This window comes from Magnolia sinica, chromosome 2 (assembly GCF_029962835.1).
Source record: "Magnolia sinica isolate HGM2019 chromosome 2, MsV1, whole genome shotgun sequence".
Lineage (NCBI taxonomy): Eukaryota > Viridiplantae > Streptophyta > Magnoliopsida > Magnoliales > Magnoliaceae > Magnolia > Magnolia sinica.
In genome coordinates this window covers 125,080,260-125,093,362 of record NC_080574.1, presented here as the reverse complement: position 1 = coordinate 125,093,362, position 13,103 = coordinate 125,080,260, and the positions used below count along the sequence as shown (strand labels likewise).

At 40.9% G+C, this 13,103-nt stretch overlaps 1 protein-coding gene across 2 annotated transcripts in view; it reads left to right on the top strand.

The window, feature by feature from the left end:
- The first annotated feature begins 5,829 nt into the window (after positions 1 to 5,829).
- The window catches only part of LOC131237552 (peptidyl-tRNA hydrolase, chloroplastic-like), a 29,860-nt gene continuing 22,586 nt past the window's right edge, over positions 5,830 to 13,103 (top strand). The window contains exon 1 of one of the 2 annotated variants that reach the window (XR_009167309.1): positions 5,830 to 6,182. Coding sequence is in view for 1 of the 2 variants with exons in the window: in XM_058235375.1 (XP_058091358.1) it covers positions 5,967 to 6,182 (216 nt within the window). In the remaining variant the exon portion in view is untranslated. The remainder of the gene's footprint in view (positions 6,183 to 13,103) is intronic. The other variant, XM_058235375.1, reaches the window with a different exon arrangement.

The following is a 13,103-nucleotide window of genomic DNA, read 5'->3' as shown; positions in this document are numbered from 1 at the left end:
GGTGAATTGAATTGAGAACATTTCAATTTAATCAAAAGGATATTACAATCGAGTGTGATCACGACCATTCAAATAATGGCCGAAGAAATGGACAATGAGACAGCTTCCACTCTTACTGACCATTTTGCCTGGGCTTTTAACTGTTTGGTTGTGATTATCCAGTCATGCTTATTTTTGCTCATGTGCAATCTATGACGGATTCCTCCCATTCAACGGTCTTCTTTGATGCTTATAGGTGGGCTCATGGTTGTCACTTATCATATGACACCATAGTAAGGTTGGTATGAAGAATTTGTTCATGATCATGATTCCGGAAACATTAATACATTATGGTATAGAAATAATCTGATCATGAGCACTGGCCCAGCTTAGATACTCGCTTCATCGGCTTTCTCTTCAACGTATGAAGCAGGGTAACAGTTGAAGAATAAACGTTCATGGTATTCTGGATACATTGGTTCACATGGCCCAATCGATTGATCTGAACTTTCTCTTAAATCCAGAGCGCATTTCATGAACTACTATGCACACTGACCGGATGATTGAATCCATCGTTGATCTGGTCATATTTTCTACAGTCACACCTTTACCAGGCCGTGGATTGGTTGGATGGTTAGGATTTTTATTTTTTATTTTTTATTTTTTTTTTAATTTTTATTTTTTATAACAGAAGTGATTCTTTATAATCATAAGTAACCAATGATGGGCCCTAATAAATAGATGGACCAAATTGTTGATTGGACCTTTTTTTTTGTGTGTGTGTGTGTTATAAAGTCCTGAGCATCCTGAAGGCTGTTGATCAAATGATTAACATTTGTAAGATTGGTTTGATTTTTGCCAGGTAGCCCATGAAATGTGCATTGGACCTGATGAAGGATGCTTTAAAATATGAAGGATTTAAAATTAGATGGGCTAAACAGAATATATGAGTGCAATTTTATTTATAATAAGAATGAAAATGAGAAAATAGTTAAGATTGCTAACTAAAAAGTTTTTGACCACTTTCGATACCCGGGGGCAATAATTCATGAGAGTGGACAGATCGAAAACGATGTTGTTTATAGAATTCAAGCTGGGTGGAATAAATGAGATGTGCCTCTGGAGCTTTATGTGATCATCATATACCACTCAAATTGAAATAGGCTAACTATGAGACCAGCCATGCTTTAATGGGATAGAACATTGGGCAATTAAAAAACAACATTCTTGTAGTATGTGTAGCTGAAATGAGGATGTTGAGATGGATGAGTTGTAAGACAAGGAAGGACAATTAAAAAAGAATACATTTGAAGAAACTTAGGAGTAACACCAATAAGTAATAAGATGAGGACAGTGGACTTAAATGATTTGGTCATGTGCAATGGAGACGAAGTATTGTGGTAGTTAAGAGCGAGTGAGTACAAGTTGAAGGCTTTAAAAAGGCAAGAGGAAGGCTCAAAAGGATGTGGATGAAGGTACTGAGAAAAGACTTGACCTATGGTCTAATCGAAGTTTTTTGTCCTTGATGGAATGGAATGGTGTAATGTGATTTGTGTAGTATACCCAAATTAATTGGAATAAGGCTTAGATGATGATGATGGTGAAGATTGTTGACCAAAAAGTATCCCAAAATGACCATTTTTGATATATTGAGTTGATAATTCATGAACACGGAGGCATTGAGAAACAAGTTGCTCATAGAGTTGAGAGTTGGATGGACGAAGTGGAGATGTCCCTGTGGAATTTTATGTGATTACCATATATAAATCAATCTGGAGGGGAAAAGGCCATGCTTATGGGAAAGAATGTTGGGCAATTGAGGACATGATCATAGGATGTCCATAGATAAAATGAAGATGTTCAGATGGATGATTAGCACGGCGGGGAATAATAGAAATAGAAATATGAATCTGTTTGAGGGAACTTAGGAGTGGTACTAACAGATAATAAGATGAGAAAATAAACTTGGATGGTTTGGCCATGTGCAACAGTGACCAAGAACTACATCATTAAGAGTGAGTTTGTTCAAGTTGAAGGGGGGAGGCTCAATAGGATATGAGTAGTGGTAATAAGAAAAGACTAGGTTTGCTATGGTTTAATTGATGACATGCTCCTTCATAGAGTGGAATTGTAAAATAGGATTTGTTTAACCGACCCAATTAATTGGGATGCAACTTAAATGATGGCGATGAGGTAATTTACAAGGTGAGGCTGTGTGCAGGGCGAAACTCTTCCTCAAAGAGATTGCCATTTACAACCGGTCCTCTCTTTTTTCCCACGTCTTGGAAACCATTTCCATTCTCTTCCCTTATGTGCTATATCTACTAAGAGCATCTTGATACAACAAAAACCTATTATATTTTAATTAGGATATTTATTCAAAGGGAGTTCAATAATAAATTCCTTTTGGAGAGCTTCATAATGATGTTTGCTAGAACACATTCAGACACATTGCAATAAGACACATTGCAATAAGATACTTCACAACTTTAGCCATTGGATCATGGTCCTTTTCAATGATCCAAACTATTTATATGATGAACCTAAGTCTTTATATCAGTTGGCTTTGACATATGTAGAGAGTGGTTTTAGCATGACTCTAACATTTAATGCTAGATAGAAATATGCTTTAATATAATTTTAACATTTAATATTAAAAGAGTGAGACTTGCTTTAATGAGATTCTTTCTTTTTACACAAAAACTTGTAATAGAATTTTATCATTTAATGCTTTCTCATATGCATCTCTAGCATTTCTCTTGAAGTTATCTATACCATATATGATTCGACTGTCACATGGTGCCTTCTAGACCGTTTGATTTAGGCATGCTAGATCAAGTGTAAACACTTGGTATGCGAGTACCATTTCGTTCATTATTTAGCGCATAATGTTAACACGCGTTGACATTTCATTGGTCCACACAGGTGTGCAAAAAACAAGTGTAAACAACTCTGATCCAAAAGTTTGATAGTCCAAACAAGTTTTAGTAGTGAGCTTCCCCTGTCTCTAATATGTTGCGTGGGACGATCCACATGATTTTTGGAATCACATCCGAATGTAATTGGATCCAACTAACAAATAGAGTGGATGACCCACGTGCATTAAGCACGTCTGGTAGAGTTTTCTTTTTTGATTTCCTCTCTTTTCCTCCGGTCCTCACACATGCACATAGCATGAACACACCCTTTTCACATGTGCCATCTCACCATGTAACTAAAATTATTTAGATCATGAAACCAATGTAGATAGGTTTTTAACCTATAAACAATCCCCATCTAATAGAATTTGATATTTGATTTATGAAAAATTATTTGTAGAATCCAAGCTGGATATTCACCTATCAATTAAGTGCGACCACTGCTTGGCAGGGACAACCCTGTTATTGATGCTCTAGCCCAGCTTGATTTATGTATTCTATGTCCAATTGGTTCATCTGTTTTGACATATTATTTTAAAGGTGTAAGTTAAAAAATAAGCTAATACAATACTCAAGTGATTAACCATTAATGGGCCACAAAAGTTTTGGATCAAGATGATATTTGGTTTTTTACCTTCATCCATATTTGTGTGACATGTCAATAGGTTGTTTGGGAAATAAACGTTACAGTAGCCTTTCAGAAAATCTTAATGGTAAAGCATTTGTTTTTATAATAAGGTTCACATAAGATTTGGATCTTCTTTAATTTTTTGGCTTATGTCCTAAATGACCTAGTAAAATGGGCAGAGAATATCCATATATGATACACACATCAAAGTAGGCCCCACGCTAATTGCTGCACCATCTTGGGTGAGAGTCCGGGCCGCTCCCTTTGATAAGTCGGCGCTAAGAAAAGGAAGCGGATGGGCTAATGTACCGAGCTGCTGTAGGTACGTGTCGTGCACCGAACGCTCCTCGAGCTCCAAGTTGTACGGACGGTTCAAAGGAGATCAAAGTTACATGGCCCCACAGTGATGTATTTATTATATCTACACCGTTCATCTATTTTTAAAGATCATTTTAGAGCATTATCCAAAAAAGTTTAATCATATCCAAAGATAATATGGGCCACACCATAAATAACAGCAGAGTTAATGATTTTGACCGTTAAAAAATTTATAGGCCTGCCCGTAACGTTTATTTTACATCCAATCTATTCATAAGGTTACAAATACCTGAATAAAGAGAAAAATCAATTTCATATTAATCCAAAACTTCTATAACTCTAAAAATGGTTCCAATGGTAGACGTTCAATCCCCATTAGTTTTTGCCGTGTCGTCTACTTGATAGTTAAATCTATCATATTTTTCGTTTTAAGCATTAAGACAGCTCGCCAAATGGTTGGATGGTTTTTATATGATACATTAATCGTCGTGATCAGACCTACAAAACTTGCTGCCGTCGATGGAGCAGATATTTGGCCGGCGGAAGCGGATTGCGTACTACCCCCGTCTGTCCCCAGCTCCGAACGGGCATGTCTGTGGGTGGGCCCATTGTGATGTATCTGTACATCCAAGCCGTCTATCCCTTTTCTTAGATTATTTTAAGGCTTATTAAAAAAATGAGACAGATCCAACAGTCAAGTGGACCACACCAAATAATAAGCTTGGTTGCATTAAAATGTACAAAGCATAAGTCATCTGTGGTGTGGTCCATTTGATTGTTGGATCGGCCTCATTTTTTTTTATGCTTTAAAATAATCTGAGAAAAGGAATAGACGGCTTGGATGTACAGATACATCATGGTGGGCCAGCCCACAGACCTGCCCGTTCGGAGCTAGGGACGGGCGGGGGTAGCACGCAATCCGCGTCCTTGGCAGCGACTGGTGAGGTTCGCCGGCCAATCCGCTTGCGAAAAACATACACGTGGCAATATTAACTCTAGTTAACTGACCAAATTGTGAAACGCCTGTCCATGAGTCACAGGACTAAAATCTGTACGAGTAATCTTAACATCTGATTGGAGAACAATTTTTAGTTTAATAGGACCATTGGATGATTTTTCATTTTTAGCTGTCCAATAAACGGCCACCAATCCAGCAGTCAGATGATCAAATAAATAATTTTAGTGGATTAGGTGTCACACTTACCGGGCCCACTTGATGAATGTGTTGTATATGCACGCCGTTTTCTCAGCTCATTTTGGGACCTTATTCCAAAACTGGTTGACCTCATCAACGGTTGGATGGCAAATAAGGATCTGCTTACGGTAGGCCTGGGAAGTTTTTAATGGTGGGCATTCAACACCACTGCCTCATGTAATGTGTTCCACTTGAGATTTAGAACTGCTTAATTTTTGGGACCACGTCCTGAAAGGGAAAACGGATGGACTGCGTGGATATACAACACATCATCAAGCTGGGCCCCACGGTAAAGGTGATGGGTGCAAAAACGGATGGACGGCGTGCATATACAACACATCATCGGACGCGGATTGCGACCTACCCTCGCAGTGTCCAGCTGGGAATGAGCAGCTTTGAGTGGCCACCTTGATGTATTGGTCTTATCCACACCGTTCATCGATTTTTTAGTATCATTTTAGTGTATAAAATAAAAAATAGGCAAATCCAAGGCTCAAGTGGACCACCCCAATGGAAGCAGCGGTGATAATGATTCTCACCATTGAAATTTCTAAGGCCCATTGTGATGTTTATTTTCCATCCAACCTATTCATAAAGTTGCATAGACATAGATGAAGATAAAAAAAAAAATAATCAGCTTCATCCAAAACTTCTGTGGCCCCAAGAAGTTTTCAAGGGTAAGAGTTTAATCCCCATTGTGTAGTCCAGTTGAGCTTGGATCTGCCTTATTTTTGTACTTATACCCTTAAATGATACGAAAAAATGGATGGACGGTGTGGATAAGACCCATACATCACGGTGGCCACTCAAAGCTGCTGCCCGTTCCTAGCTGGAGAATGGCGGGGGTAGGACGCAATCGGCGCCCTTTTACATTTCTTCTCCTGGCTGGATTCTGCATCTCTAGCACCATATCTCTCTCGATACCACCATGTTCTTCGGTGCTCTCGCATCTCCGAGCGTCCTTCGTTTCCCATATTCCTCCCCCCTCTTCACTTTCCCTAAAAGAATGCCTCGCCTCTCATCCTCTTTCGCTTCCGCAAGCGTGCCGGCTGATACGTTACAAGACCCGAAACCGAAACCGAAACCTTGGCTTCTTGTCGGACTCGGCAACCCCGGCAAGAAATACAATGGGACCCGACACAATGTAAATCCTTCTTCTTCTTCTTCTTCTTCTTCTTCTTCTTCTCCTTTTGTGTTCTCTTTTCGTGATTTTGGGTGCGTTTGGCTGCACCAAGTTTCATGAAATTTCAGGGTATTTCGCACCAATTCAGACTGATTAATCATGAAATATCATGATATTTGATGCAGCCAAACACATTCTTCTGGAAAAATTCCCAGTTAGGGTTGCAATCGGGTCGGGCCGGGTCCACCAGACAAGTACTCGGCCCACCAACGGTGAGTTGGTGTGGGGCTGGGCCTGGATGGGCCTTCAATCATGTCGGGCTTTAGGCGGATTCCAGCCCGAATTATTTATTGGTCCAACAATTCAGGCCCAGGGCCAGCCCAGTTGCAAATCTAAGGACCTGTTTGGATCCATGGAAAAAAAAAAGGGAATTCTACCAAAAAAAAACTGCCTACTCAATATAGAATTTACATTCCATACCTGTTTCAAAACGGTATTCAACAAGCTATCCCATTAATTTAAATAATTATCATTGGAGAACCTACCAAGCTATCCCATTAATCAAAGTAATTATCATTGGAGAACCTTCATTTAAAATTTTTAAATGAAAGTTGGGGTTCACCGTGCCACTTGGGTGGGCCCCAATGTGTTGTTTATGTGAAATCTGCCCCGACCATCAGATGTGTCACCCCATGTTAGGGCCAGGGCCCAAAAAATCAGCCCCATCCATGATTTCGGTAGACCACACGATTACGGCTGTACACGAACTGAGTTAGCTCGGTTAGCTCGCTCAACTCGACTCGAAAAAGCTCGATTCGACTCGGTTGGAAATTGAGTTCGACCCAAGTCGAGCTGATTTTTTGAGCTCGAAAAAATTTCGAACCGAGTTCGAGCTTGCCCGTGCTCGACTTGACTTGGATCGAACCCCAACTCGAATCGAACTAGTTCGGTGACTAGGTTACTTTGATATTGATGTTGCTCACCAAATGTTTGATGAAATGACTCAATGAAATGTCGACTGGTGGCAAGGAAGGTATGTATATGAAACAAATACCCTTTTTTCTTGATTTTGATGTTGCATACAAGGTGTTTGATGAAATATCTGTAAACAGCTGCTGCTGTTTTGCATATAGTAAGAAATTGAAAATGCACTCCTTGTGTTTGTGAAAATGCCGCACAGGCTCGATCTTTGATCGAACTTAGCTTGAACTGGCCCGAGCTGCTGACTGAGCCGAGCCAAGCTCGAGGACCGAGCCGAGTTCGAGCTGGGGTCAGCTAGTGGCTGAGCTGAGTTGAGTTGTGCCAAGCTCGACTCGGTTCGACTCGTGTACACCTCTACACACGATTGGAAAATGAATATAGGGCAACACTCACCCTCCGAACTGTTTCCCTTGGTATGGCCCACTTGAATCACGAATAGGCCCGATTTTGGCTCAGTAGCATAAATTTTGTTGTGGCATGACATTCAATGGTTGGAGTGGATTTCATAGAATCATCATGGTGGGCCGTGGAAAAATCAAGGGTGGATGTCTCTATCCCAACTATTTCCTCCGGTGTGGCACACTTGAATCACAGGTCATTATGATTTTTTGGCCCTAGGCCTAATGTGGGATTAGACATCTAATAGACGAAATAGATTTTGCAGACACACCAAGGTCGGCCCCGTAAAAATCAAGGGCCTACTGTTAAAAAACAGAGTTTTCTGCTGATATATTAAAGAAGGATTTTTTTTTTTTTTTCAAGACGGACACCTTGATTTTTTATAGGACCCACTGTGATGTGTATATGAGATCCAATCTGACCATTAGATGTGTAATCCCATGTTAGGCCCAGGGCCAAAAGTTTAGGGTGGCCGACATTGAAGGAAATAGTTTGGAGATATATGTCCACCCTTGATGATTTTATAGGGCCCATTGTGATGATTATATGAAATCCACTACAAGCATTAGATGCCGCACCAAAATTTAGGCCAGGGGCACAAAAATTAGGCCCATCGTTGATTCAAGTGGGCCACACCAAGGGAAACAGTTTGGAAGGTGAACGTTGTCCTGTACACTATTTCTGATCATGTGGACTACATGAAACACGGATGGGGCTGATTTTTGGGCCTCGGTCCTAATATGGGGTGACACACCTGGTGGTCGGGGTGGATTTCACATAAACATCACGGTTGGGCCCCACCTAACAAGTAGATCCCTTTGCAAGAACGGTTGGTCCCAACTTCTGTTAAGAAATGTAATGGAAGTTGCTCCAATGCCCCCCCCCCGCGAAAAAAAGAAAAAAGAAAAAAGAAGAGGAACTGGGAAAAAGATGTTTTGCTTGATTGTTGTTTGACAAAATTTTTTTTGAAAATTTTTCCTCCATTTTCAATTCCGTTGCTTGTCAAAATAGAAATTTTCTTGAAAAACATACTTGAAGATGGAAGCTAGCATATGTGCCATGTTGTCGTAGGTGGCACATTAAGCATATATGGACATTGGAACATGTGAGATGGTTGAAGATGGACATTGGAACATGTGGGATGCTTGAAGATGTATGGTGGCACGTGGCACATTGACATGAAGATGAGTTGTGGCACATTTGGGGTGCTTGAAGATGTTCAGTAGTATATGATGCACATGTGGCACATATGGAGAGGCACTTCAAGATGGATGATGGCATGTGTCACATTGGCACATGTGGCTGCTTGAAGAAGGTGCCACATGTTGCACAAGAGGCACATTGACTCATGGGGCACTTGAAGATGGGTGGTGGCACTTATTGCATGTGTCCCATTGGCTTTTGTGGGGCATTGGTTTGTGTGGGGTGCTTAGAGATGGATGGTGGCACATTTGGTGCAAATGAAGAAGGTTGGTGTAACATGTGGCTAGCATGTGGAGTGCTTTAAGATTGATGGTGTCGCATGATGCACATGTGGGGCATTCGTTCATGTGGGTACTTGGAGATGGATGGTGGCACATCTAGGGCATTTGAAGATGGTCATTGGTACATGTGGCTAACATGTGGAGGTACTTTGTAGAGAGTTGGGTTGTCTCCTATCTTTCTCAATTTCTTGGAAATTACGTTTCTTTGGTATGGGCAAGGAAATAAAAAAAAGGGAGAATTTTCCAGGTGTTAACGCATGAGAAATATGGGCTGTACAGCTATATGACCCACTTAATGGATATGGATGTGGGCCCTATAATTTTAGCATCTTCTCTTGTTTATTCTTTAGTTAAATTGGATTAGGACTTTTGCTTTTGTTACTTACGGGTGTTTTTATGCTTTTCACTTGCTTATTATTAATATAAATAAGAGGAGAGGGGATGTCTATAATGCAGGGGCATTTTCATACCGGGCTCGGGTGAGGTAGCCCCTGGGATGCGGGGACACACTCGGGGTGGGCGGCTCATGTGATTTTGGGCTCACGAGCCCACGAGGGGGGTTCGGCCGAGGTCCTAACCCATGAGATGTGGGGCCTGGGCTATGAGATAAAGGGATTAATTCGCCATACTCTAACAGTTCGAGCTTTTAGAACAAGTGATTAATTGTCCTGCATCAGTCCAGCCCTGCAATCTTCTTTTCTTTTCTATTCACAACTCTCTCCTCTCCTCTTATTTCTTCTTTCTTGTACTTATAGTTTACAAATCTAGATGGAATCAGAGCAATTTTGTTTCTAATTAAACATTCTTTTTCCCATTTTTCCTATCCTTTGTCCCCCCCACCATTTTTTTTGAAAGATGAACTTTATTGAAAGAGAAAAAAAAATGCTTAGTAGAAAACAGAAATCAAAGCAAAAGACCAAAAATCTCCCATCCCTTTTGTGCTGAAAATCTTTTAAGAAACCTAGGATTTCTTATCTTTTTGTTGTGTCGGGTCTACATAATGGTCCGTGCATGAGAAAGGGATGAGCTGTTCATGATCATTGCCTCTCATGGGATGTGAGAACGTGTGGGCTGATTGCCTTCGTTCATGATCATGAACCCTTGTGTGATTGGTTTGAACGTGTGGATGTGTGGGCTGGTTATTCTCTTCAAATGTGGTGTCGTACTGTGTGAAGTGTACAAGTTGAGTGTTTGTCGCTCACAAAAGGTTAGCCCATGGTTGTATAAGCTTACATTATAAATTCTACTCCCTTATCTCAAATGGAAGTCAGAAGTGATTTGAGAACTAGATTCATAAATCCATCTGATTTTTTAGGGATCCAAATAAACCTCTATTAAATTAAATGGAACAAATTATCTCCAATAGTCTAAGTCTATTCAAGTATTTTTAACTGTAAAGGAAAATTTTAAGTACTTAACCGTGGAGAAACCTGACGAGAGTTCCAGTACATATGAGCAATAGATTCTAGAGAATGCTCAAACTATGACATGGCTGTGGAATGGTATGGAATCATCCATTAGTGTTAATGTGATGTTTTTAGATACTGCAAAGGAAGTGTAGAATGTATTGTGAGAGATGTGTTCATTTGACAAAAACATATCTTTTACGTACCAATTGTTTGAAGACATTTGGATTTCAACAAGGAGATGAATCCTTGGGTCTCGGTGAATATTATTCAAAACTTAAAGGAGCGTAGGAGGAACTAAATGTGTACCGAGCTCTCGCTACGGATTTGGAAAAACAACGCTAGCAACATGAGTTTTGGAGTTGCTGGTATACACTGGTGGCATGCATATACCTTGTTCAGACATGATATATCCTCGCTACCCTAAGGAAGGTTGCCAGATCAAAGGAAGGAATTAATTTGTCCCAATGGAAATACGTTTTGGATTTGCTCATAGAGACTGGTCTTATTGGTATGAAGCTAGTTGATAAACCAATGGATCCGAATTACAAGCTTGTTGGTGCTCAAGGAGTTGTATTTGAAGACCCAATGAGGTATAGAAGATTGGTTGGGAAGCTCATCTATTTAACTATTACTTGTCGAGGCATATGTTATGCTGTGAGTGTGGTAAGCAATTTATGAGCTCTCCGAGAGTACCTCATATGGATGTAGTCATTCAGATTCTACGACATTGTAAAGGAGCTCCAGATCAAGGAATTCTGTACAAACGAAATACGTATCTTTAGGCCATTGGGTATTCTGATGCGGACTAGGCATGTTCTTTGTCAAATAAGCGGTTTACTACTGGGTAATGTACGTCTGTGGGAGGAAATCTAGTCATGCGTAAGAGTAAGAAGGCCCGATTAGGCGTTGATGCAGAATATAGAGCAATGTCTCACACTACCCCCCCTCCCCCTTTAAATACTCTCACGCACCCCACATGGCAGTTGAACCCATGACTTCAGTGTTGAAATGCATTGTGTCTACCATTGAGCTAGCTATGGTGACCCTCTCACACTACTTGTTGGCTAATGTGGATCAAGAAACTATTGTAGGAAACATGGTTTGTGGTAAATCTACTTATGCAATTGTTTTGCGATAATCGGACGACATCTCACATTACAAACAATCCGGTCCATCACGAAAGAATTAAATATATTGAAGCAGACTATCACTTTATACGTGAGAAGGTCTCCAGTGGGGAAATCTCTACTCTATATGTTCGACTTCAGGATCAACTTGCTGATATATTCACCAAGGCACCACCTCATAATTAGATTACACGTGTATACTCCAAGCCTAACATCAACAAAATCTATGCTCCAGCTTGAGGGGGAGTATTAACGCATGAGAAATATGAGCCGTATAGCTGTACGACCCACCTAATGGATATGGATGTGGGCCATATAGTTGTACGACTTGCCTAACACCTTCTTTTGTCTATTCTTTAGTTAAATTGGATTAACACTCTCGGTTAGGACTTCTGGGAAAATTTTGCTTTTGTTACTTGAGGGTGTTTAATGCAGGGGCATTTCACACTGGGCTCGAGTGGGGTAGCCCATGGGATGTGGGGACACTCGGGGTGGGCGGCTCATGTTATTTGGGGCCCACAACCCCACAAGGGGGGTTCGGCCGAGGTCCTAACCCATAAGATATGGGGCTTGGGCTATGAGATAAAGGGATTAATTTGCCATACTCTAATAGTTCGAGCTTTTAGAGTAAGTGGTTAATTGTCCCGCATCAAATTGGAATCAGAGCGGGAGGTCTCGTGTTCGAGACTCCTCACCGGGGGTGATTAATGCAGGGGGCATTTTTACACCGGTCTCGAGTGAGGTAGCCCGTGGGATGTGGGGACACACTCGGGGTGGGTGACCCATGTGATTTGGGGCCCAGGGGGGAAGTCTCGTGTTCGAGACTCCTCATTGGGGGTGATTAATGCGGGGGCATTTCACACCGGGCTCGAGTGGGGTAGCCCATGGGATGCGGGGACACACTCGGGGTGGGGCGGCTCATGTGATTTGGAGCCCACGAGCTCACGAGGGGGGTTCGGCAGAGGTCTAACCCATGAGATGTGGGGCCTGGGCTATGAGATAAATGGATTAATTCGCCACACTCTAACAGTTCGAGCTTTTAGAGCAAGTGGTTCATTGTCTTGCATTAGTGTTTCTGTCTTTTCACCTGCCCATTTTTAGTATAAATAGGAGCAGAGGGATGCTCAACCTCACAGTCCTCTTTTCCTTGCCTTTTACAACTTTTTCTCTCCTCTTATTTCTTCTTCTTTCTTATACTTTTAGTTTACAAATCTACACTAGGGAATGGGAGAGAAACAGAAATGGCATTTTCAAGAAATTTATAAAAAACAAATAATGAAAATGGTGTTTTCAGGGAAACAATGTTTTTGTAGTTTATGTTTCAGTGATTCCAAATAGGCTGTAAACAAAATTGAGTTTTGGTTATTTGTATCAATGATGTAGAAAAATCGCGTTAAGAATTCAAATGCAGTTCATGGGGAATGATACCCAAAAGATCCATAGAATAAAGGCCGTTGATGGACATAGTTGGGTGCAGTGTTAGAAATATTGGTATCGAGTTATGTATACCAGCCTTGGGATACAAATATGTATCGCTTATCG